At 34.3% G+C, this 27,471-nt stretch overlaps 1 protein-coding gene across 3 annotated transcripts in view; it reads right to left on the bottom strand.

The window, feature by feature from the left end:
• Positions 1–25,661, bottom strand: part of ArfGAP1 (ADP-ribosylation factor GTPase-activating protein 1) — a 70,603-nt gene extending 44,942 nt beyond the window's left edge. For 2 of the 3 annotated variants that reach the window (XM_090181267.1, XM_090181269.1), the window contains exons 1-9: positions 25,441–25,661; positions 24,979–25,079; positions 24,638–24,919; positions 24,278–24,570; positions 24,102–24,216; positions 23,979–24,035; positions 23,853–23,918; positions 23,325–23,384; positions 23,068–23,219 (exon numbers count right to left, since the gene is read on the bottom strand). In XM_090181267.1, the coding sequence (XP_090037393.1) occupies positions 23,068–23,219; positions 23,325–23,384; positions 23,853–23,918; positions 23,979–24,035; positions 24,102–24,216; positions 24,278–24,570; positions 24,638–24,919; positions 24,979–25,038 (1,085 nt within the window). In that variant the 5' untranslated portion in view covers positions 25,039–25,079; positions 25,441–25,661. Of the gene's footprint in view, positions 1–23,067; positions 23,220–23,324; positions 23,385–23,852; positions 23,919–23,978; positions 24,036–24,101; positions 24,217–24,277; positions 24,571–24,637; positions 24,920–24,978; positions 25,080–25,416 lie in introns of all 3 variants that reach the window. The other variant, XM_090181268.1, reaches the window with a different exon arrangement.
• Between the last annotated feature and the right edge of the window lie 1,810 nt (positions 25,662–27,471).

Genomic DNA, 27,471 nt, shown 5'->3' with positions numbered 1-27,471 from the left:
AAATCGAATCAAGATTAAAAAATCGAATCAAGATTAAAAAATCTAATCAAGATTAAAAAATCGAATCAAGATTAAAAAATCTAATCAAGATTAAAAAATCTAATCAAGATTAAAAAATCTAATCAAGATTAAAAAATCTAATCAAGATTAAAAAATCTAATCAAGATTAAAAAATCTAATCAAGATTAAAAAATCTAATCAAGATTAAAAAATCTAATCAAGATTAAAAAATCTAATCAAGATTAAAAAATCTAATCAAGATTAAAAAATCTAATCAAGATTAAAAAATCTAATCAAGATTAGAAAATCTAATCAAGATTAGAAAATCTAATCAAGATTAGAAAATCTAATCAAGATTAGAAAATCTAATCAAGATTAGAAAATCTAATCAAGATTAGAAAATCTAATCAAGATTAGAAAATCTAATCAAGATTAGAAAATCTAATCAAGATTAGAAAATCTAATCAAGATTAGAAAATCTAATCACGATTTTATCAATATAATCACGATTTAAACGAGATTTAATCATTCTAATCATGATCTAATCTTTTTAATCCAGATTTAATAATTTAAACAGATTTAATCATTTTAATTAGATTTAATCATTTTAATTAGATTTAATCATTTTAATCACGATTTAATCATACTAATCACGATATAATTTTTTAATAAGGATTTAATCATTTTAATCAGATTTGATCATTTAATCATGATTAAATCAGATTTAAACATTCTAATGATGATTAAATCAGATTTAAACATTCTAATGATGATTAATCGTGATTAAATTGAATTTAATCAAAATAATCACGATTAAATCGGATTTAATCGTTTGAGGGGTGCGTCGTTAATCAAGAAAGTGATCTGCCCCTCGGTTCCGGTATCACTCCGAATAACGTTGTAAAAAGGAGAAATTAGAAAAATCAAAGATGATTTATTCCGGTAGATAATTTACGAACGACCCCAGCTGCTAAAGGCTAGACGAGACGAAGATAAATGGAATGTTTATCATTCCGCGCAACTAACGAGTGCCTATTTTGCGTAAAGTGAAAACGCTTCGACAAACCACCCGATTTTGAAATACTCGCTACAATTTTCCGCTTTCATTAATCGAGTTTAGCTCACGGCGAAATATTTTTAATTAACTTAAGGAAAGCATTTCAGTCGGATACAACCGGGGAATTCACCTGAAAAATCCGAAACACCTTCAATTTTAAAATGTCACGGAAGGGAAGAATTTCGTATTTTAACTTGGCACCAATCAGTTACACCATAAGCCTATCAACACTAAATTTGAATCGAAAGGCAGTGTTGGTTCAAGCTAAGGACTGTCGACAGTACAGCGCTAAATCCACCCGGTGGCGGAAAAGAGAAACGTAACGCGTCCCGCAATGCATGATGCCAGCCGCTTTAGTAAGAGAGAGGTGCGTAGAGAGAGAAAGGGGGAAGGAAGAAGCTTAAATTTCTTCTTTTTCGCCCGTCCAGTGGTGCTACAAATAGCGCTATGCGCGTTTCAAACTTAGGGTTGATAGGCTTATGGTTACACCAAGAATACATAGTTTGCATCCCTACGTCATCAATGACGCAGTTCCAAGTATAGATATAAGAACCAAGAATAAATATTTAATTTGAGCAAGAATGAACGGTTCTTTGCCGCCATTTTGAAGGTGTAGATTTCTTAGTAAAACGGGAGGGTTAACAGTTTCAATCGTCTGTTTGCGGATTTTAATTATTTTCAAATGATTAAGGATTTATTTTCACGTTAAAAATGGTTATCTGCCTGGTTAAAATTTGTTCGAGTAGTTCAATTACCAAGGGAGAGCGAAAATTGTTATTTTATTCGATAGTGAAGGTAATTGTAAAAAGGATGACTGCAAAGGCCTAACTTTGATAAGCTTTGTTAACTTCTTTTCGTAGATATTTCTGTCGTAATTTGATATTTTATTTAAATAACCCGGCCTTAGAATCTTATCTGGCTTTGTTTAGGGCCCATTTAAAATTTTGAAGTATAAATCTAATTCGTTTTGTAGCTTTGACGAGATTACCAACAAAATGGCTACCTATTTAGTAGCTTACCGGAAGTGAAGGGGCGTGGTTTTTACGCACAATCCCTGGGGAGGTTTGTGCGCATTAGTTTCACTTATGGTGTCTGCCGCCGGTGTTTGCACGATTTCTCGCGGTACGTTAGAGGTACAAAGACACATGAAACGTCAATAAATTGCAAATATCATGTCCTCGCCGGCATTGCTGACATTTTTGAGATCGGGGTCCCGGAAGTGGGACATTTACCCATTATACTAATTGTTGGAAATTTAATTTCTAGCGATTTTCGACTTCAAATGCACATAACTTTTTTTTAAACCGATTTTGTTGTAATTATATTTTTAGTTAGTACCGATTATTTGTGAACTACATTTTCGGTTGCGCTAACAAATTTTAATTTTAAGTGAGATTTCTGGCCAATTCGCGGGACCCCATAACCGTGCGCACTGTTGTTATATTTGAATTTCGTGTCAATTGATACAGGCGCCATCTAACTCCAAAATAAAATTCGGTTCGCGTTTCGCTACCTTATTTCCAAAACCAGGTAGCTGGAAAAATTCGGTTTGATTGGAAATCAATTTAAATTAGCGTGTTCGCATTTCACTACTATATTTCCAAAACAAGGTAACTCGAAAAATGCGGTTTGTCTAAAAATTAATTTAAATTAACGTGCTCGCGTCTCACTACTATATTTCCCAAACCAGGTAACTCAAAAAAATTGATTTGTTTCAAAATTAATTTAAATTTAAGTGTTTGAGTTTCACTACTTTAATTCCAAAACCAGGTAACTCGACAAATTCTTAATATACAAGATTATTGGAAAAATTTCTTCAAATTTAAATTGGGTATTTAAAACATAGTTATTACATCGTGGGGATTGTGTGTACTTAATGGCCCGTGACATCTAGGAGCAACAAACACAACACCCTACACAAGGAGAACGCAACCGGTCAAAAGTCGTGGATTTTCTTGTGTAAAATTTTCATTGGCTAGACGCTTTAGCGCCTGCTGCCGTCGGAAGGGGAAAATTCGGAAATTGTCTTCCCCCCGCCCGTAAAACGTTCAGCGTAAGGGCTCGTGATGCTCGTCCAATGAAATTCGTACACAACCCTTCGTTGGCGTGTTTAAAGGCTAGCTGCGTTCTCCTTGTGTTTGTTGCTCCTAGGTGACATCTTGTCAGGGCCCCCACTTAAATCTTCAATTTTTTTATAAGAAAAACAGGATTATTTTTCTAAAAATATAGGACTTTATAGGACTCTTTTTACAAAATTATAGGATTTTATAGGACTATATATGCTATTTAATTTACCAACTTTATGCATTTAAAAACAAAATCTATATTTAGAGAAATAAATCTTTGATTTTCACTTAAAAAATAGAAACTATATAACCATGGCATTTTATCACAAAATATACTAGTAGCTAACCATGTTAACAATAACAAAAGTATAGACTAGAATGACTTGGTATAGGAATTTATCCTATAGATAAATCTAGCAAGTATACTGACAATGTGAGTGATTGGATTTGAAATGGGCAAAATATCAAATTTATAGGATTTTATAGGACTTTTGGGGGATTTTGCTAAAAATATAGGATTTTATAGGACATTTTTGTAAATATAAGATTTTATAGGAATTATAGGACCTCTGGGGGCCCTGTCTTGTTCTTCCAGCAATCACGAGGCGAACAGGGTACTTCTCGCGTGTTCTTAGTTAGACATTCTCAGATAGTGAAAATCGAAGATAGCTTAGGATGGAACATTGTTTAAAACTTCCCCGCGCATATCCGACCATCCGTAGAAATGAGCCAGAAAAGAATTATAATTGGAAATAATTTCCCAAACTCCCAAAACGAAGGGTACCAAAGAATTCATTGAAAATTCCGTTACCTACCGGCCGAAATTCCGATAAATCGCAACATCTCCAAGGTAACCAAGCGGTTTCCATCTTTAAAAGCAATTCTACTAAAGAAACCCGGTTTTCCATGCGGGCAACACGAATAGAGTCATTTTGGTGACGCAGTAGGCCGCGAAATGTCATTCGTTTTCGTTCAAATGTAGCGGACGAGAAAAAAGGGAGAAACAAGTTTACGATTTAGAGCTTCAATCCGCGCGCTACGAATGAAAAACGGATCCACATCTTGTCCAGAGTTATCAAACATTAGGAGGTTGGATTACGGCATCTTGCGGATGGCGCCCATAAGTCAGACTTTCTTTCCCCAATTTCCCCTTTTTATCGTTATTGCACGGGAGTAAACAATTTATTAAATTTGTTAATTACATTGATTAACTTCCTTTCCCCAAATTTCCCCTTTTTATCGTTATTGCACGTTAGTAAACAATTTATTAAATTTGTTAATTACATTCAATAACTTTCTTTCCCCAAATTTCCCCTTTTTATTGTTATTGCACGGGAGTACCATCTAGGTAACCTATTTATTAACTTCGTTAATTACATTCAATAAAGATAGCCATAATTTTAAATAAATATGTACAGAAAATATTTATTTTCGAAGTTATAAAAAATAAATATTTTTTTCAAAAAATACTCGCTTTCTAGGGCTGTGCGAGTACTTTAACATCATCGAGTACTCATTGCATAGTCGGGTACCCGATTACTCGAATAAGTTGCTCTCTAAACTCGTCGAGTATTTGTTTTTTTCTATCCTCGTTGCTTCAAAGTTCAAAGAGAGGTTTTTACAACTTTTTGGGGGCAATAAACGGTACATACAAAGTTGTGGAAACTGTGGTTCAATTAAATTAAAGGGATATTTTTCAGCATTGAAAGTTACTTTATACTCCTTTTAAATTTAATTACATAATTACTTGAATAAAACCATCTCCTAATCAAGTACTCGATAACGCGACTCGTTAAAAATATTACTCGAGGTTTTTTTTATAGTAACTCGACTCGAATAAGAGAAAGTTTCCCCTTAATCAAGTACTCCATTACTCGACTCGACTTCAATATTACTCGACTCGAATACTCGATAAATAAAAATTTGATACTCGATAACCAACTCGATTGCCTAAAACCACTAATCGCACAGCTCTATCAGACTTCCTTTCCCCAAATTTCCCCTTTTTATTGTTAATGCACGGGAGTACCATCTAGGTGACCTGTTTATTACATTAGTTATTTACATCCAATAAAGATAACCATAATTTTAAATAAATAAGTACAAAACATATTTATTTTCGAAGTCATAAAAAAATTATCTAGGTAATCTATTTATTAACTTTCTTAATCACATTCATTAAAGCTAAGACCATTTACACCTATTTTTCTGAATTGTCCCCGCCAAAACACCACCAAGCGGAGAAAATCCGCGAATTTCGGCCACAAACTTTATTTTTCATCCCCTTTCCGAGGCGGTGAACGCTTCGTACTCCGTAGTCCGGTTCGAAGGCAGCGGGATGCGCGAACGGAAAATTTTGTGGGCGAAAGTTTCATAAGAGGGCCAGTGGTGGCGCTTCGGTAGCGCGGACTCTAGTAAAACGGGAATGCCTATCTTGACTCCAGTCCACGTGTAAATGGTCTTAGATTAAAGATAACCATAATTTTAAATATTATTGGAAGTGGAGTGAAGAAATTAAAACTTTCTATTCTGGTAAATCATCGTAATCCAACCTCCTAAAAGTTGAGTAACCCTGTATGGACTATTCTTTTAACTCTTGGCTGACTTTGAGAAAGGCTTCGGTCGTGACCGTTACACTTAAGAGACGACGTGTCAGGTTTGCTAAAATATATATGGGATCAAAAAAATAGTAATAGAACTAACAGCCAGCGCCGAAAACGACGTATGATTTATGTTCGATTTCTGGAGTTTACGAGCGATGGAAATTATGGCTTCTCGTATTTATCGTTGTAAACAGAAATGGCTTAGGACCCATTTAAGAATTGCCTTCAGCGGGGAAATGCCTTTAGAATTTTAGAGGCGAAAATTGGAAATTTAGAGGAAAATAATAATAAAATAGGTAAAATAAACAAAAATATGGTTAAACAAAAAAGCAAATTATAGGAAAAATAATATGCAAAATAACGAAAAAAAAATGAAAACTAATACGCAAAATCAGAAATAAAAAGCAAAATAAAGGAAAACTAATATGCAATATTAAGAAATAATAAGAAAAATAATATGCAAAATTAAGAATAGGGAAATAATGAGCAAAATAACGGAAAATTAATAATCATAATAAAGGAAAACATAGGGAAATAATAAGCAAAATTAAGAAATAATAGGAAAATTAATATGCAAAATAAAGGAAAATATAGGAAAAATAATAAATAAAATTAAGGAATAATAAGAAAATACTAAGCAAAATAAAGGAATTCAAGGAAAATAAGCAAAATAAAGAAATTAAAGGAAAATAAGCAAAATAAAGGAATTAAAGGAAAATAAAGGAAAAAAATAAGCAAAATTAAATAATAATAGGTAAATAATGAGCAAAATTAAGGAATAATAGGTAAATAATAAGCAAAATAAAGAAATTATAGGAAAATAAGCAAAAAGAACCATTATAGAACAATAAGCAAAATAAAATAATTATAATAATATAATAAATAATTAATAACCTGGAGGATTAAATTTAAAATCTTTAAAAAGTTTAATTAAAAATTATTCAAATGATTCTGATAGCTTTTAATTACACTTTTAGAATTTAAATTTAGCCATCCTCATGTGTATTTCTTCATTTATTAATTTTAAACTAGAACGATTTTACCATGGATAAAATTTTTACAATATAATCATATACTGTAAATTGAATTGAAATCCAAATAAGTACAGCCTAGACAATGAATTATACGAAATGGGTTTAATTAAAGGAATTTATAGGAATACATTGATAATATAGGAAATATTGCAAGTCTGATTACCCTGATGTAAGCCTTTTTTGGCAACGAAGGACCAAAATACCCCAAAAATCCCCATATTGATTTAAAATGCCTGGTAACCCGAAAAAGAACAGGCGAAAGCGTTAAAATTCAAGATTAAATAAGAAAAAAAGTCCCCCAAACTTTTGTAAAGTAAATTTTAATATTACAGGTAGTTGTCATTGCGAAGGAAAATTACCCAACCATCAAATTCTAACGAACTAGAGTTGAAACGAGCGGACAATCGCGGCTCTTTATCTGTACAGAAAGAAAATCGAAACTCCCGAAAGTTCAACTGACAAAGTTAACCTCACACCGCTATTAAAACTCAACGTAAGGTTTTAGTCTATAAATCCGTAAGTTTGAAATTGACTAGCATCCAGATAGGTGAAAAGTGGCTCGGAAGCAACCTCATCTTTTACCATCCCAGGTAAAGGAGCGAAAGAGAGAGAGATAGGAGAGCCGTCGCTAGGCAACCGATATAAACCCCGCCTCTCTTCTCGCATCAATTCCAACTTTTTGTAATGAACGATCAACGCCTAGAGATGGCGCCTAAAAGTTATAACAAGGCTGAGGGTGGGAAGGGGGGGGGGAGTTGGAAGAGTGTCGGGAGGGTCGGGAGAGCAGTTTACATTTTAAGTACGGGTTTGACGCCTGAAATAAAAAGAGGCAATAAAAACAGGCAGGCTCATAAATATTCAACGACTACTTCTGAAAACTTAAACAAAAATGACTCCGCGAAAGTCTCGTCAAATTTAAATTTATGGCGCGAAAAGACGAAAACCGAGATTCCAACATGGGTTAATTAAATTTTCCGCGCGATGGACAATGATGAACATCGTGGTCCTGTCCCGTCGGGCACTGACGTCAGAATTGGTCGACTTATATCGTTGTAAGAAGCGAAGCCAATATTTTAAGAAAATCATTTAAAAATAAGAAAATTCTCGATTAACTAATGATAATATTGTATTTGATTGGCCGCGCCACGTACGCCAGAGTTCAGAAGCTAGATCATACCTGTTTTTAGACAGGGGTTACGAGTGTAAACAAATAAAAAAACTACGATATTCGTTTTTTGATAGAAAATATGTATCACGTAAAATGAAAAGAAACATATTCGGATAAGCTCTTGCAAACTTTTTTTAATGAAAAGTTAGAGTAAAATGGTATGACAGTGTACTGAACCGTCTTTTACAATGATTTAATTTGATAGATAACTTTGTTAATACCGGCCGATATTACCGCTGTACTCATATCGGTATATCTCTTCCCCATCTCCAAATTGATAGTTAAGTTAAGAAGACGATCATTTTAATTTTTAAACAATTTACAGATTTTTAATTACTTTTTAAGCCGACGAATATTGACCGGAAAAATAGCTGGATATTGTACCTAATTCCGGTTAATTATCTTCTCATTCCCCAAGTGGGCGGTAACTTTGATGGCATTGCAACCCGGCCACCCGAGGGGTCGGACATTTGCCTGTTTTGTGTACGGGATTTTGGATTTTTTAAAAATCCAGGATTTTTTATTGTGGATTTTTCATACAAAGTCTATGGGAGCACAATTCTTGGATTTTGGATTTGTTGATTTTTTTCCAAATTTTGTACGGGATTTTACCAAATGTCCGACCCCTCGCGGCCACCTGTTTAAAAAGTCGCTAAATTATTATTAGCTGTCCTGGATAATATTTTATTTGTCTATGGTTGAAGCTCGAACCGAACTCTAACCGCAAACATAATTTAATTTTCGCGTTGTTAGGGCGAAGGACATTTACCAAGAAGCTACATCATAGGGGTGAGTTCAAAGAGTGGGGAATGAAAAAAAAATGGACTTCGATTGCCGAAGAAAAAAATTCAAAAAATAAGTTAAAAAATTCGATAAATGACACCAAAATGAAAAAGATCAAAAAGGGGGGTATCTAATGGGGTGGGCGAAAAAATGCTAAAAGGGATCTGCCAAAATCCCCGCCAGAGGGACATTTCGCGTTACTTCGAATGACATCTGGTATCAAGGCCGACCCAAATACTGATAAAAAAATCCTTTTCATAAGGCAAAAATGGGCATTCGGTTATTTTTTGAGTTTAAGTCCTAAAAATGGTCCGAATGAATGAATCTTTATTTTCCCACCCCACTTGGACTCTTGGAGTCCCTTTTACACCAGGGAAGGGCTAACAGGATTTTACGCCATCGAGGGCTAAGGGCGGTGGTCCTTGAAATTGACAGAATTCTCGGCTTTTAAACAATCTTTAAATAGAACCGTGTGTTGGTGATACGGAGCTTTTAAAACCACGCCGATTTCCAAATAAACTAAAATGGAAACTTGAAATAAAATTAAGAGGTCTTAGTGACAGAAACAGAAGATAGCTAAAAGCAGGGTTGGCGTTTGATTTAAATCAAGGAAAATAACATATTTAAAACGCTATTTACTTCATTAGCAAAATTAGTTCTAAAATAATAAGTATTCAGAATTATAATAATAATAATAATCATTTCTAGACAATTACCAATTACGTAACCTTTTTAGTAGGGTTGTTAATTTTTTTTAAATCCGATTTTTTAATTTAATTAAATATAACGTTTTATGTATCATTTTTGACAAATTGATTACTAATTTGATTGAAGCGGTAACGTAACCTAATTTTACATAAATAAAATTTAAAATTAATTATTAATTAATTAATCTATTAAAAACTAAATTTAAGTTAGTTAAAATATAATAGGTAATTAAAATCAATTTAAAAAATAACTGATTTATATCAGACAACACTGCTTTTTAGAACTTCCTCGGTTGGACTTTAACTAATATGCTAAAAAATATAGGAATTATAGGATAATAAATGGAATTATAAAATCTTAAAAAACCATCATAGAAATGTAGAATCGTTCTGAATTATGTAATTTGGGAATTAAAGGATAAACTTTATAGACTTTAAAAATCGGCATAAAACACGTAATTTCGCGTCGAAAATAGACAGGGTGGGATGGAAAAAAGATTTAAACCTTAGATCAAAACCCCCGGGCATCCGGCATTTCTATTTTTGAATGAAAGAAGATTTATCTTTCCTTCCATTTCAGTCAGCGCTTACGGAAAGTGGAACTTTTCGGGAAAGTTTTCCAGTCAGAGGAAATAGCGCGTTATTCAAGCCGCCGACGAAAATCTGCAGGGCCCCGGATTATTGGAAAAACAATTCGCCGGAGTCAAATCGAAAACTTATGCGTGTCCTGAAAGACGCCAAAAGAAAGGTTTCGCCGGGGTGCAGGAGGGAAAAAAGAGCACCGAGAATTTTGGCCTACTTTCCCCGACTTTGGAGGAGACCAAGATAAAGGGGGACAACCAAACAAGTTGACCAAAGGCTTAATTTAGTCCGGCGCTCAAGACTCCTTCTACATCCGCGAAAGCGAACATTAAAATAAAATTAATATTCATTTTATTTTAAATTAATATTCATTTTATTTTAAATTAATATTCATTTTATTTTAAATTAATATTCATTTTATTTTAAATTAATATTCATTTTATTTTAAATTAATATTCATTTTATTTTAAATTAATATTCATTTTATTTTAAATTAATATTCATTTTATTTTAAATTAATATTCATTTTATTTTAAATTAATATTCATTTTATTTTAAATTAATATTCATTTTATTTTAAATTAATATTCATTTTATTTTAAATTAATATTCATTTTATTTTAAATTAATATTCATTTTATTTTAAATTAATATTCATTTTATTTTAAATTAATATTCATTTTATTTTAAATTAATATTCATTTTATTTTAAATTAATATTCATTTATAGTAAAATTAAGAATTAATTTTAATTTTAATCTGAAGTAAAATTTATAATTATTTTAATTTTGATCTAAAGTAAAATTAAGAATTAATTTTAATTTTAATCTTAAGTAAAATTTAGAATTCTTTTTATTTTATTATTATTTTAAATAAAATGAAGAATCAACTTAATATTTCACGTTAATACTTATTTAATTCTTAATTTCAATTTAATACTAATTTCACTGTTTTAATTTAATACTTAAATATGTATTAAATAATAATTTTTTAAATTACGTTCCATGGTTATTTTGCAATAATTAAAAGTGTTATAAAAGACTGGTAATTTAAAGAATTTTTTATTATTACCTACTTGTGCAGATATATTGAATAGAAATTAAAACAACAAATAGTTAAAAGTGCACAAGAAATTTTTATTAAAACATAATAAAATTTTATGCAAGCCCGACTAGTTTCGGCTACGTTATTGTGCTCGATCAGGCCATTTTTCTCAAAATGTATTTATGCTAGGGTTCTGAAATTTTCAGGGTTTATTTGTTAGGTATGGAAGGCTTTGGTTACTAAATTTCAGAAAAATCGAACGATTTTGTGCCGTTTTGGAAAATTTATTTTTTCACCGGTAGGTGTCACGCAAAATGTTTCAATAGAAAAGTTGTAGGGCATAGTCGAAAGTGTAAAAATAATTTTGGTTCGGTTGAAAAAGACCTATTTTTCACTGAGTTTGGAGGTCGGGGGAAAAAACAAGTTGTGCTAGCAGGCAATAGCCTTTAACGTAAACAATCGTATATAATCACAACACACATGTACATTTATTTTAGGGAACTTATGCTTTCAGCTATGTAGTTAATAATCAGATCTGCAAAAAGTTATTGTTAAAGAAAATTATTACGTTCAACACCTAATTAGACAAAGTAGACAAAGACCGCGTCTTCCATTTCGACGTGGTTACGAGTAAGATCATCAAACAAAGATTTGTAGACCAAAAATTGCGCTTATTTTTCTTTTGTTGTTTTTTAACGTGAAATATCAATTGTCCGAGTAGTATTTAAAGCGTTTACATTTCAAAGTTAAAACATTATCTCAGCTTGGCCGATTGTTGTCCAGTATGCCTCTTTACACTCGAGATCAGCGCGCTCATATGCTAGAATTATTTTACGTCGAAGGTCGTCGTAATGCTACTCTAGTAAGTCAGTTATTTAGACGAAGATTTCCCAATAGCATACGACGGTTCTTAGAGTGGTCCGCGACTTCGACAACTGGGGTAATATCAATCCGAGGTTTCGTGATCGCCTATCCTCGAGCGAGCGTCAGGACTGCCAGCTTTGACTTAGGGTTGGATCGAAACTACGTTTGGAGAACACTCAAAAGACACCATTTTCATCCTTATCGAGCGACACCTCACCAAGGACTGCATGACGGTGATAGACAGCGCCGACTCGACTTCTGCAATTGGTTTTGCCTCATGGCTGACGCACACCAGGATTTTCACGATCAACTACTGATGTCCGACGAATGTTCATTCGGAATAGATGGGCCTTTCAACCGTCAAAACCAACATATGTGGGACTACGAGAATCCACACTGGGGATTTCCTCACCGCCACCAAGTGCAGTTTCGCTTAAATGTGTGGGCTGGTCTGTTAGGTGACAGAATTATTGGCCCGTTCTTCCTGCCAAATCGTCTGAACGGTCAAAACTACTTGGAGTTCCTTCAAAATGAAATATCCAACGTGTTGGACGTTATTCCTCTGGCCGAGTACAGACGCATCTGGTTCCAGCAAGATGGGGCGCCACCTCACCAATATCGTGACGTGGTTGCATATCTAAAGGACGAGTTTCCTGGAAGATGGATCGGAAGAACTGGTCCTGTTCGTTGGCCTGCAAGATCCCCTGATCTAACACCACTCGACTTTTTTCTTTGGGGATTCGTAAAGGACTACGTATACCAAACACCTGTGACGAGCGTTGAAGATTTACGACAAAGAATCATCGAAGCATGTCGCCGGGTGACTCCAGAAATGGTTCGGGGAGCATTTCGGAATATGCAACATCGTGCATATTTGTGCATTGCATCAGAAGGTGACATTTTTGAAAACATTTTGTAGAAGTCATTAAAAAACATTTGTCACTTGGGCTAATTATTATTTGTTTATTTTTCGAAATCTTATAACTGAAATGCATGTTACCTACAATTCGTTAAAGGCTATTGCCTGCTAGTACACCTTGTTTTTTTCCCCGACCTCCAAACTCTGTGAAAAATAGGTCTTTTTCAACCGAACCAAAATTATTTTTACACTTTCGACTATGCCCTACAACTTTTCTATTGAAACCTTTGGCGTGACACCTACCGGTGAAAAAATAAATTTTCCAAAACGGCACAAAATCGTTGGATTTTTCTTAAATTTAGTAACCAAAGCCTTCCATACCTAACAAATAAACCTTGAAAATCTCAGAACCCTAGCATAAATACATTTTGAGAAAAATGGCCTGATCGAGAAAATTGAGACACCCTGTATATAAAAAAACATATATATATGTTTTTAATTCCATGAAGTACCAGTCTTTTATAAAACTTTTAATTATATATTAAATTAAATAATTTTTAATTTTCATTTAAAATTTATTTAATTTTTAATTTTCATTTAAAATGTATTTAATTTTTAATTTTAATTTAATACTTATTAAATTCTTCATTTTAATTTAATACGTATTAAATTCTTCATTTTAATTTAATACGTATTAAATTCTTCATTTTAATTTAATACGTATTAAATTCTTCATTTTAATTTAATACGTATTAAATTCTTCATTTTAATTTAATACGTATTAAATTCTTCATTTTAATTTAATACGTATTAAATTCTTCATTTTAATTTAATACGTATTAAATTCTTCATTTTAATTTAATACTAATTTAACTCTAAAATATCACTTTAAAGTTTGATCACTAGCCCCACTAGATGTAAGTCTATAGCACCGACAGTGACGAAGCCTGTGAGTATAGCTTCGGCGCCATCTATGATGCCCAGGACTAAAAATCAATGTCGTCTGGCGGAAAAGGAAGCGCTTGGATGAAGGACATTGAGCTTAAGGTAGGATAAGTATTAAAAAAACGCGGACTTAAAAATCGAAGATGAAATAGAATAACGCTGATTTAGGACTCATACGTTTCGTCGACTGATATGTAAATATTAAAAATGGATTGGTTTTAGATCCCTTTTTTGTCGTGAATAGAACCATCCTACCATTCCACTTACTGACATGGTATATGCAGGGCGACCAGAGAAATGCTTCGAATAATTTATAGGAATAATAGGAAATTTAAGAGACCAATTACTGGAAAATATAGGAAACAAAATAGGAAAAATTCAGGTAATATAAGAAACGAAATAGGCCAAATTAAGGAAATAAATGAGACGAAATAGGCCAAATTAAGGAAATGTAGGGAATGAAATAAGCCAAATTAAGGAAATATTGAAAACGAAATAGGCCAAAGGAAATATAGGAGACGTAATAAGCCAAATTAAGGAAATATAAGAAACGAAACAGGTGAAATTAAGGAAATATAAGAAACGAAATAAGCCAAATTAAGGAAATGGAGGGAATGAAATAAGCCAAATTAAGGAAATGGAGGGAATGAAATAAGCCAAATTAAGGAAATATTGAAAACGAAATAGGCCAAAGGAAATATAGGAGACGTAATAAGCCAAATTAAGGAAATATAAGAAACGAAACAGGTGAAATTAAGGAAATATAAGGAACGAAATAGGCCAAATTAAGGAAATATAGGAAACGAATTAGACGAAATTAAGGAAATATAAGAAACGAAATAGGAAAATATAGGAAGTTAAATAAGTCAAATTAAGGAAAATAAAGGAAACAAAATAGGAAAAATTAATGAGCATTTAAGAAACAAAATAGACCAAATTAAAGAGGTATAGGGAACAAAATAGGTCAATTAGAAATATAGAAAACCAACGCAAAATTAAGGAAGTAAAGTAGAAAAATTTAAGGAGAATAAAAGAAACAAAATAGGAAAAATTAAGGAAGTAAAGTCGGCAAAATTAAGGAACATATAAGAAACATAAGCAAAATTACGGAAAATACAGGAAAAATAATAGGCTAGTTATTGTAAAACAAAGGTATACACTGAAATATCTTCCAAAAGCATCCACTTTTGGGTGGGAGAAAAAGGTAAAATTTAAAATCAAAATAAGAACAACAAGTTCAATGAATGGAAAACGGTGAAATTATAGAAAATAGGTCAAACCTAAATCCTTGAAAATATAGTAAAAAATAGAATACACGCGAAGTCGCCAACGGCTCTATATTACCAAGAACGTTTAAGTAGTTATTAAAGTTTGCTTTAATACAAGCCTCGAAATATAGTAATAACGGGCCTCGGTATTGGATTTCTCGGGGTCATTTTAGTGGTTTCACATACCGGGTCACGTTCCATACGCGTCTAAAAATTGTTCGGGTAATTTTCGGAGGCTTAGCAAAGAGCGGAATTTATTAGAAAACTAACGGATAGCCCGAGTATTCGGCTGAATAGGCAAGAAATGGCTCATTTAGGATGGAGTTAGAAGACCATTTACCGGCGGCCATTTAGGGTCGGACTACGAGGAACTTACGATAGTACCCTGGCTTTACGTGAAAAGGCGGCCAACGGGGTACAGCCTACGCGGAGAACTTGATTCGCCGCTAAGCCTCGGACGCAACGATATAAAAAGGAAGAGAAATCAGGCGGTTCTCTTTTTTCGTTTAATCAAGTCAAATGGGAACTTTGAAAGTCGTTGATCGTCCGGCAGAAGGAGGGCGGCAAATGATGTATACAAGGAGGGAAATCTAGATGCAGTCCGAATAAGTGATGCGGATTGCGAGCGTTTAATGTATTCCGCAGGCGGACGGAAGAGATATTCTTCAACTTCAGGGGGGGATGGAGAGCCAGAGGGGGCGGGGGCGGAAGAGCAGTTTGAAAGTCGTTTCAATGTGATGTGAAAAAAAATAAAGAATAGCAGTGGGATATGACAGATAAACAGAGATGGGTTTGCTTTTACTTCTACGCCTAGAATGGCAAATACTATCCTACATTTATCTAGCGATATAGTCTCGGAAAGCAGCTGTAGAGGCGCTAAGGATTGGATAAAGTAGTCTTAGACTACCTGGGGTACCCAAAGGAGACTCGGATTTGTTAAAATAAATGCCATTTACATTTATAATTGCTACTTCAAATTTAATTGTTAAAACAGAAAATAACGTAAATTAATATTTAAGATTAATTTTAACATCTTTGGGTGCAACATTATATTTAAAATTAAAGCAAAATCTGTAGCCTAACGCCGTTACCGTAGAAAATATTCCCCCCTTAGAAAATATACCGTCTAAAAACCCAATAGGCCTTTCTATAAAATAAGTTACGCTTGCTGAACTGGTTTTTTACAGCTCATTCGTCACGAAATATGTAGAAGTTCTGTTCAGTTCAATTTATGCTTTTAAAAACAAGGTGTCTTGTTGAATTTACTCTATGTCCAGGGCTTTTCGTAGTAAAACGTCATCGATAAGTCACCCGTGACGCAGCAGCAACATCAAAACAAGAAGGGCAATGTTACTTTATAGAAAGGCCTATTTAAAATAATATCTCTACTGCTTCTAAACAGGGTTGCCAGATTCAAATTCCCTGTTTTCCCTGACCACTTTAAGAGATTTTCCCTGCCTTTTTTAACCTAGAATTTGTTATATTTTACTTTTATCAGAAGTTAATAAATTTAAATGAACTTATATTTCAGTAAAAAACTTATCGCAATGTGGAATAAATTAGCCAAACTTTCAAGGAAATGAAGGATAATCATAGAATTTGTCAAGATAAAATTTAATTCCCTGACTTTTCCCTGAGTTTTTACAAATTCTTAAAATTCCCAGACTTTTCCCTAAATATTTACAAATTCTTAAAATTCCCCGACTTTTTAGGCCCATTTTTAAATTCCCCGACTTTTTTCGGATTTCTCTGACGTGTGGCAACCCTGCTTAGTAAGGAAATATTTCGCAATTGAAAAATGTTATCTTTTAGGTAAAATGTTAATAATCCAATTTTTACACAATGGGGTTAAAACTCTCGGTAGAATGTGTAGTCTTGTAGACGTAGTATTATCGCACTCCCCAATATCATTCAAACTCGGTTTTAACCTATTTAAAACACTCGAGCGCATTGTAAAAGTACTAATAAAATATACTTCTTAAAAACCTGCTAATCTAGCGCAAGGTGATATTGGTTTCTAAACGACCAGTGGCGTAGCCAGCGGGAGGAAACGTGCCCCCGCCCTCTTACCCCGAAATGTGGCACGATGACTTAGGCCTTAGGTGGTGACTTGGATATTAGCCTAGCTGATTATTATTATTTTATTCTATGACAGGATTTCCAAAATATTTTCAGATTCAAATAACACTACTTTTCCTTGACCTAAAAGGTAAAATTAAACCATTTTTAACTTTATATTCCACTTTTATCAAAAGTTAATTATTATTCTTATACTTTAGTAAGGTATTTCTTCAGGTTATATTAAAAAAAACACACAAATATTAAAAAGTTTAGAAACCTTAATTCTTTCAAATTACCTTCATAAAACTTCCACGATTTCATAAAATTTAAATTTAACTTTTATGGTTGGTAAAAATAGGGTTTTTTCAAAAAATAAAAAAGTAAGGTATTTCTTCAGGTTATATTAAAAAACACACACAAATATTAAAAAGTTTAGAAACCTTAATTCTTTCAAATTACCTTCATAAAACTTCCACGATTTCATAAAATTTAAATTTAACTTTTATGGTTGGTAAAAATAAAGCCAGTATGGTTTTAACCGGTTTAAAGGGCCACACCGACGTTTGAATTTGACCTGTTTCACGCGCTAGTTTCTAGAATATGATTGGTCGCAAGGTAAGTCGTATCTGCTATTACGTGCTAAATTCGGGTCGAATTTTTCAAACGCCGGTGTGGCCCTTTAAAAACCACCGTAGGTCCTAATAAGAATTTTTATGTGATTACCACAGGATATAAAGTAGCACATTTTTAGTTTCAGTTTTGAATGACTCTTCTAGCCTTGTTTACGGTTACAGTTTGATTTTTGTATTACTCTCTCGTGAATATAAAAATTACAATTATGATAAAAATATTACAAAAAAACCAATTAATAATAAAAAAATAGTTGTAACCATGGATTCTTTTGTGGGTTAAGCCGGTAAAAACTAGCTGGTGATTGCCAAACCCTGATTTCTACAAACTTTTCAATCGTTTTAGACCTATTTTTAAATTCCCCGACCTTTATGAAGTACTCCTGCGAGTAGAAAACATTTAATTATGATAAAAAAAGTGTAAACCAATTTACTAATTTAAAAAAACGGTTTTAACCATGGATTCTGTCACTTTCTATGGTGGTGTAATCTTTTTAAACTTCCGAATCGTTTTACGCCAATTTTTAAATCCCACTACTAGCAAAATTATTTTTTATTAAATTTCTGTAGTTATTTTGTGCGGCGCGTAAGGAACCACCGGAAACGACATTGAGGAATGGTGATACTTATCCAAAACGAGTGAGTCGGCCACGACACAGTGGAGAGTATATAGGGCAGGAAAAAGGCAATCCCTTTTGCTACTCGCGAGTTAATGAGTGTGGGAATTCGGAGATGCGAGTCGCCACTGACACGAACGGAAAACGGATCGAAGGTAAAAAGCGAAAAGGAAAGAAGCCCAAGAGCAGTGATGGAGAGGAAGTGGAGGAGATTGGAAGAGGCCGAGTAGGGGCGGACGTAACGTGTCAGGAAATCGAGGACCAAATTAGGAGCATCGCGGGCCAGATCCCGATTGAATTAGCATTAGCGGAGAGTCCCTCATCCCAGCGCAACCACGGACACAAATCAATGAGGCTTTACGCCGGCCAACGGGGGGATACGCGGGGGGGGAGGACACGATGTTCGGAATGCCGAAAGTGTCCGAGAGGGTGCCCGCAATCACGGACCACTAAACTCTCCAAAGTTGCCTCCATTAATCATATTTTCACTTGGCCCCTCTCTATGTCTTTTTGATGGCGGCATCTTTTGCCAGAGCCCTCATTCCAGCGATACTCCCCTGGGCCTGAGGAGAAATGCAAGAAGACACGGCCAATCGCAGGGATCTCCTCGATAAATTAAATCGTCTAATTCGACACGCCACTTAAACTTTATATTTATATCCGCTGCAAACGATAAAAATATTTCTTCCCCCTCCCTTTTTCGGTATTTTTTTTTGCACACTGACTACTTCGATTTTCTACGTTAAACGCGTTATTATAGCAAATTGAAGTTCAAGTAAACGTCAACGCGTACGTCTAAAGAACCGTTGAAAGGAGGTAAATTTATTTTTTTCCAGTAAAGGGAAGGTTGTTAGGATGAGCGTCACGTTAAATTAAGGTATTTTCAACGTTATAAACATGACAGTGAGTTAGAAAGGATACGCCGTTAATGACCGGAGGAAGCTAATGACTATATTTAAGGATAGCAATCTAAAACAAAGAGAATGTAACGCAATATTAGAAACCGGTCTTCGAAGTCACCGTGGGTGTGTTTTTTATCTCGATTTACCCAGTTTCAATGAGGTAAAGTCCCAAATAAAATTTACACGCGTCTACCCCTACACGTCGGCTTCTTATTACTCCGACTAAGCTCCGGAAGTGAGCCGAACGAACGAATGTCAAGGGGTTTCGACACTCAAAAGAGGAAATTAAAAACACCTTTACACATCGAGAAAAAAGTTCGATTTTACGGTTACACAATCTTACGATACCTTTTAGCAAATAACCGAAAGTGCCGTTTATCCAACTAACGTCAGGTACATTAAAAACAGGGAAAATTAAAATTACCAATAGTTTCGCCAAAACTAATCCTGTTAAAATACAAAATGTGGTATAGTTTTTAACTGGACCTCTAGGGGGGGGGGTACAGAGGTACATTATGCAGAATGGAATACGAAAACCGCCAAAAATAATAATTATATTATTTATATAATTTGTTTATTTAATAAGTATATTATTTATATAATTTGTTTATTTAATAATTATATTCTTTATATAATTTGTGTATTTAGTAATTATATTCTTTATATAATTTGTGTATTTAGTAATTATATTCTTTATATAATTTGTTAATTTAATAATTATATTATTTATATAATTTGTTAATTTAATAATTATATTATTTATATAATTTGTTTATTTATATAATTTGTTTATTTATATAATTTGTTTATTTATATAATTTGTTTATTTATATAATTTGTTTATTTATATAATTTGTTTTTTTAATAATTATATTATTTATGTAATTTGTTAATTTAATAATTATATTATTTATATAATTTGTTTATTTAATAATTATATTATTTATATAATTTGTTAATTTAATAATTATATTATTTATATAATTTGTTTATTTAATAATTATATTCTTTATATAAATAACAAATTAAGTTTATATATTATGAAAATGATTTAGTTGGATAGTTTATATATTATGAAAATGATTTAGTTGGAAAGTTTATATATTATGAAAATGATTTAGTTGGATAGTTTATATATTATGAAAATGATTTAGTTGGATAGTTTATATATTATGAAAATGATTTAGTTGGAAAGTTTATATATTATGAAAATGATTTAGTTGCAATACAAATTGTTAAAAACAATCAAAAAACGACATCTTCAGCGTTTTGGGCTTGGAAAAAAACCACGATTTCCTCGAAGCACTGGACTCTTAATAAGAGATTGAACACGGTGATTGCAAAACGACGGAAATTTCCACACATCTAGAGAAATGTTTACTCCAAAAAAGGCGAAAGCACCGAAAATTAGTGAAAATCCAGGTGCGGATGATTTTAATACAATAATAGCAACGATAATTATCATTAATTAGCCTTTCTAATCTGCTCACTACATTGGATTTCAAGCCTTCAATTCACAAACTAAACTTAAAACTTGAAAAGCAAACAATATTAAAGAGTAATTCAAGATATATCATTCGATATTGAGTATATAATTTATATACGATATTTTTCTTATATTATTCCAAAAACAATGAATACCAACTATTTTAGTCATTAAAATAATGTTTTACGTAAATATAATACAGTGGCGTAGCCAGGGGGCACAGGGGGCATATGCCCCCCCCCGAAACGTATGGTCGTACGTACAAATATTTTTATTTTTTACTTTTTTTTTCAATGGTGTGCCTCCCGACCCCCCGAAACAAAATCAGGGCTACGCCACTGATATAATAGTTGGATCAAAATGGAAAATTTCAAATTCTCGGTATGGAATCACTCATTTAACAGGCAAATCAATGGTAAAACTATCGTCATTAACGTACAAACAAGCAACGAAATTCTAACCTGTTGAAAAAGGTACTCCGTGCGGCAACCATTGAAGGTAACATAACGTGGATTAAGCTAATTTCGATATTTTAGCGTAATATCTGGCGTGTAACGTGCAAAATTGATAATTCCGAACTAAGTTCGCGACTAATATTAAGCGCACGATCCGATGGCATTGAAAAGGAAACATCTTTTAAATGGTCCTGTATTATTCCAACGAAGTCCCTACTTCAGGCAGAAAACTGGGGGGGGGGGGGGGGGGGGTACACAACAGTGTACGATTATAATCCAAATCTTGGATAGCCTTCGCCTCAAGCTACGCCTGAATAATACGAGACGAAAATTTCGCTCTGCCAGTTGAGAAAGGATAGGAAGAGGGGTAGACACTCGCCAATGAAAACAACCGAGATGTTGCAATTAAAGCAAAAACTCGATAACCTACGTTTTCCTCGGTTTTTTCTTCCAACAAAAAAATCAACGGTTCTGGAAAATACTATAGCGCAAATACTGTGTTTCTATTAATTTAAATAACATTAATTGAACCAAAATTAAGTTTATTTCCATCAATGTATATAAGCCAGGATATATTCGGGTTAAAGGAGAATATGAGGGCCACGTGATTCCTCCTACCCCCCCCCCCTTCCGGGATTCCTCTCTCCTCGTGTGGGCGGGGAATATCTTCGGGGATCAAGTAAACAGAGGTTAGAGTTGCGGCTTCGTATTCTCCGTTAACCCGAATACATTCTTAATATAAGTATTTAATCGCCCAAAACCGTATTATTAAAGAATGATAAAATAAGTAAATAATGTAAAATACGAGGTTTTGCCTTTCACCAATAAGTATAAACGTAGTAAAAATAATTTTCATAGCGTTTCGGCGGCAGACTTGTTCTACATGATCATATTTCAAAAAGCGAACTCTTTTTCTCTTTCTTTCTGCTCATTATTGTTTTCTGGGAAATAGAAACGTATTGGCTTTCAGTTAGAGGGGCTAACCAAAAATAACTTAAAGGTATAGAGGCACCCTTGTTACTTCTACCAGTTTAGTCTTAAAAGGAACAAAATTGGGCCCCACAACCTATTTTGATTAAGCATTGTCATATTTTAAAAAAAAAGGCCACAAAAATAAATACTTAATTATTAATTATATTCCTTCACTTTTTTTTTGTTAAACACGGCTTGATTACTTCCATTCATCTTTATTACTTCCCTTCACGTTTTTTGTTAAACACTGCTTGATTACCTCCCTTCCCCTTTTTTGATAAACACTGCTTGATTACTTCCCTTCCCCTTTTTTGTTAAACACTGCTTAATAATAATCAGCTAGGCTAATACCCAAGGCACCACCATAGGCCTAAGTCGACTTTTAAAGCCTTTAATTTAGGTGGCCGGGTTACAATGCGTAGGAGGGTGGTGGCAAGCCCTGCATGCCACGCGAGCCAACAACTCCCTACACTAACTATTTCCGTTAGCCTCTACAAGTTTTTATGGAAGAGGCAACCGAAGAGCTCGGGGGAAAACCCCTTAAACCAGTGGGGAGATAACTTGCAAACTCAATGCTTGATTACTTCCCTTCCCCTTTTTTTGTTAAACAATGCTTTAAAAATTGAGGTATGAAAATTCCATCAATATTAAATAATGAAATCTAATTTATTCTTTGGAGAATGCAAAATACATTAATTACCAAATGGATGCGACATTCTTGGGGCTAAAGCTTATGGCTTGTAAAGTTTAATCTGCCTGCGTAGTACATTTTTTATATTGCGCAATACTTTAAAGTTTACTCAACCATATCATACTAAAAAGGTAGGAGTATTTTAGTGCGACAATGTACTTAGGAATGAAAGGAAATGTCACGAATAGCCTGTTATTGTTATGACAAAATTGAATAAACAGACGCATTCATTCTGCACCGACTCTTTCAACCATATTGAAAATAGATTACTGACCTAATTTTTGCGGAGGCCGTAGATCCGGTTGGTGAAGTCAGTAGCAGAGATGACTTTTCTGAAGGGGCACCTTCCGCCGAGTCCAATGTGGTAGCTTTCTGAGCAAAAACTGAGGACAAATCTTGAAGACCTTTACGACTCACATCAGCAACCTTCGTAAAACAAAAATATACAAAAACAAACAAAAAATGGTTTAAATAGGCTTTAATATTAAATGGTTGGAAAATGATTTCAGTAGATTGTTTGGTAAAACGTACCTTAGTTCCAATCGTGGTCACCTGACCCTGTATTTCTGAAATTAGGGTTCCTTCCTTAACCTAATATTGAACAGAAATCATGCTTAAACATGCAGAACTCAAGTAGCATGGCGTAAAATTTAACTTAAATAACTAACACAAATTAAATATAATACAACAGTACAATAATAATAATAAAGTCAGAAAATACAATTTAAAATTTTAACCAAAATGTCACTGGAGCAACCCCAACTTCTTCATAGTATAATAAAAAGTATAAAAAAGCAAATATCCAACAATTTAAAAAATTTAATTAAAAATACAGAGATCACTGTATTTTTTATTAATGCTAGTAAATATATGAACCGCTAATACTCAACAACATGGCAGACTCCAAAATAAAATAGTAATATATAAACACAAAGCACGGCCAACTTCAATAACGAGCTGTTCGCGCGTGATCAAAGTTGGCCGTGCACAAAGTGACCAAACCGATTATTACTACATTTTTATCACAAATGAAAATACGATAGAATATAAATAAATTACCTTCTCATTGACTGTTTCTGTAATTTCTACAACTTTTTGGGACGCAATTGTGCCAAGTTTTACGGCCTATAATTATTTTGGTAAATTATTAAAGTACAACATCATAAGAAACAAATGAAATATTACATTTTCCGATGCTTTAGACGCAATTTTGGTGGCATTAGTAGCAAATAGTGACAACCCCTGTAAAAATACACTAGTATAGTTAAAATGTTTATTAGGGTAATTATGTGAAAAGTAAAAACCTACCGAAGAAAAGGAGTTCCAAGCACCATCAAAAAACTCTTGGGAAGTACTACGAGGAGGAGGATCCATTGTATAACCAAAACCGGAATATTTGCCTCCTTGATTGGGAGGAATACCACTACAAATTGAAAAACCAATTAAAACAATCTAAGGGTAATATATAGTTAAAAACTTCTTACTCTGGTCTACTAGCATTCTCTTCTTGGACTCTATTAAAGAAACCGTCTCTCTGCGTTGCAACATACTCTTGATCTTGGTAACTTTGGTATCCAGATTGGTAGGAATTACTGCTATTGAGATTTTGGTTAGAGGAATCGCTCTGTCCATAGGATTTTAAACTAGAACTAGATCCAAGGGATTGTAAATTGGAGTATGATGAGCTATTATTGTATTTTGGAATGACATTTGAGGAATAATTTCTGGCAGAAGACGTTTCAATCGACCATGTTTCCCCCTTGGCTTCTGTCACTATCTGTAATTTACAACAAAACTCTAAAAAGATGGACTATAATTAATTACTATGAAATGAGTAAATGTACCTTATCACGATATAAAGCAGCAGCTTTCGTATTGTATCTCTCGGATAAAGGTAAACTTGAATCCCAATCAGACTGCGATTCTAGGAATTCTTTTGCTTTTCTATTACCACCCACTTTCATTTTCTCTAACTCTATGTCTTTCCATTTATCCATCGTTATGGATCTTACAAAACTTAAATGAACACCCAAACTTCTATGTTTTCCAGAACATTCTAGACATATCCAAATACCATAGGAAACACTGACCCACTGTGGGTTATGACCTCCACATTCAAAGCACCTCTACATAAACAAATAGGGAAATTTAAACCTCACAATGTAAAATGTCTTGTTTATCTTACAGTATTGTCATCTTTTGTTCTAAGGTCTTGCATAACTCTACGTGTCCTTGGGCTGGCCATCTTTTAGACAGTTGAAAAGGAGCTATTTATGTTGGTTACGGCTATAAGGAAAAGTTAATGATTTTCCATTAGTTCACCTGTTCCTGTACCTTCAAAAGCAATAGATAAAAAGCTTAGATATTCGGAATAAAAATTGGTTAGATCTACTTCAACAGTATACAATATATTATTGATTACTCAATTCAACTATTAATCCTAAAGAAGTACTTTGATTCCTATGAATATGACTCAGACAGTCTCAGAAAACCATATAAGCCTAGGTCGTAACATGCATATGGTGATGGTGATATTATGGTCCGGTTTCGGAGTTGGGAACTCGGGATTGATCTAGTTGATACTAGTTAATTTTTACCGTCATACATTAAACTAACTACTTACTTATTATAATCAAAACAAACTTACCACTGAGTCGCTTGAAAATAAAACGTTCTCCAATAATGAAATTGAATCTGTTTTACTTTTATGATACAAATTTACAACTGGCCGAAGCCTCGGCCACGACACCAGTCGAGTCGACACGACAAATTTCAGGAAGTAGTATAATAATGACGCAACTTATGACGTCTATAGCTCCTCCCCTTTCGATATAACTGGGTGACTGGGCGTGAACGAAAGTTTAATGCTTTTATTTTAGTAGCGATTAAACATACTAGCATATATATTTATTTAAATACATAATAGACTGCTAAGCTACAGTAAGCTTTTGTGCAATCTTACAGGTTGTGGCTTATGGAGATATGACAAGAATATGATATAGAAGAAGAAAAAAAACAAATAAAAAAATACGTTAAACATGAGAAAAAAAGAAAAAATGTGAAGGCAATAGTACAAACAGGGAGTAGAACCATAGTGCGTTTGTACTTATAGGAACCTTGGAGTAGAACTACTCCCTGGTACAGACAGGGGATAAATGGGAACAGGGCGGGGTTACTGAGAGTCTATGAGATGGTTTCTAATGTTGCGTCGGGCCATCGGGCGTGAGGTGCAGTGGAGTACATCGCTGGGTAATTTATTCCACAAGGTAATTGTACGGACGGAAAAGTGCCATTGACGGGTGGTAGTACGGACATGTGGTTTGACTATCTAGGCATTATGACCTCTCGTTTTTCGAAGAGTGGCGAAATCGAAGAAAGTATATGCCTTTAAGGCAGAGCTACCCATAGAAATCTCATAGGTAACTAGAATGCTGCCGTGTAACTGGCAAATGGGCCAAACGCCGTGGCAGACGATAGCCAGATCTCAGCCAATCAGAGCTCAAAGAGTGGTTCTGCCAAGAATTTAATGTCACCAGAGAGAATGACGTCACCTATCTCCCACTATAGTAGCGGATCCAAGGAGGATTATTATCCTCCTCGGCGGAACCACTCTACGGGCTCTCATTGGCTGAAGGTTCAAGGTGAACTGGCGTCAAGCTCGGCCGTAGGCGGCAGCATTCTAGTTACCTATGAGATTTCTATGGAGCTACCAGTCCAGATATTCCAGAGTTGGAGAAGGTCGTTGATAGTATGTCGCAATAGTGGCACATCAATGGTAAGTTTGGAGTTCCGTATCTCAGGCGTATCGGTTTCGAGCCCTTTCGTTAGCTTGGTGAATCGGTTGTGGGCTATGGTCAGTTGGTCTCTATCTCCAGCCATCTGCGGGCTCCAAACCTCCGAGGCATAATTTATTTGAGGAAGCACTGGTATAGGGTACGTATCAGGCGCGGGGACCGAAAATAAAAGGAGCGCCTGGTTAGGCCCGTCAAAGAATTTATTTTCTTGACAACCTTTGTCGTGTGATCGGAGAAGGTGAGTGATGAATCGACCCATACTCCAAGTTCGCGGATGGGTGAATCGGGTTTGGAAAGTGACATGCCGTTCATGGTATAGTTGAAGCGCAGATTTTTGCTACCTAGGTAGTTTACTCCACTTTTCAGCCTTTTCAGGACATTGTAGGTCATACCGTGGTCCCTTGCCCGTGCACTCACAGCGTCAAGATCCTCTTGGAGGGATAGTTGGTCTTGTGACGTAGCTACAGGGTGGGCGAGTTTGGTATCTTCAGCAAAGAGGTACGACTGGGAATGGAGGACGACTCTGGGCAATGAGTTTATGAAAATGGAAAGGAGAATGGGTCCAAGTACGCATCTTTGTGGGACAACACTTGTCGGTGTAAGCGGTGCGGAAATACAGCCCTTAAGGACAACAGCATGATGGTGACATGTGATGAAACCGCACAGCCATTTTAAGGCATTGCCCTGCACACCAGCTTCTTCGAGTGACGCAATTAGGCCAGAGTGGGGGATAGTGTCAAAAGCCTTGCTGAGGTCCAAGTAGATGACATCTACTGGGGACCCAGAGTCAAGCCATCGAGTCCAGTCATTGGTAGCCATCAGTAGATTCGAAGTACAAGAGTGTTTGGAGCGAAATCCGTGTTGTGAAGGGTGTAGGAAATTGT

Source organism: Leiobunum rupestre, chromosome 7 (genome assembly GCF_980474605.1).
Source record: "Leiobunum rupestre chromosome 7, qqLeiRupe1.1.hap1, whole genome shotgun sequence".
In the NCBI taxonomy this organism is placed as follows: Eukaryota; Metazoa; Arthropoda; class Arachnida; order Opiliones; family Sclerosomatidae; genus Leiobunum; species Leiobunum rupestre.
Note: the sequence above shows the minus strand (reverse complement) of the source record. Positions and strands in the feature narration are given on the sequence as shown.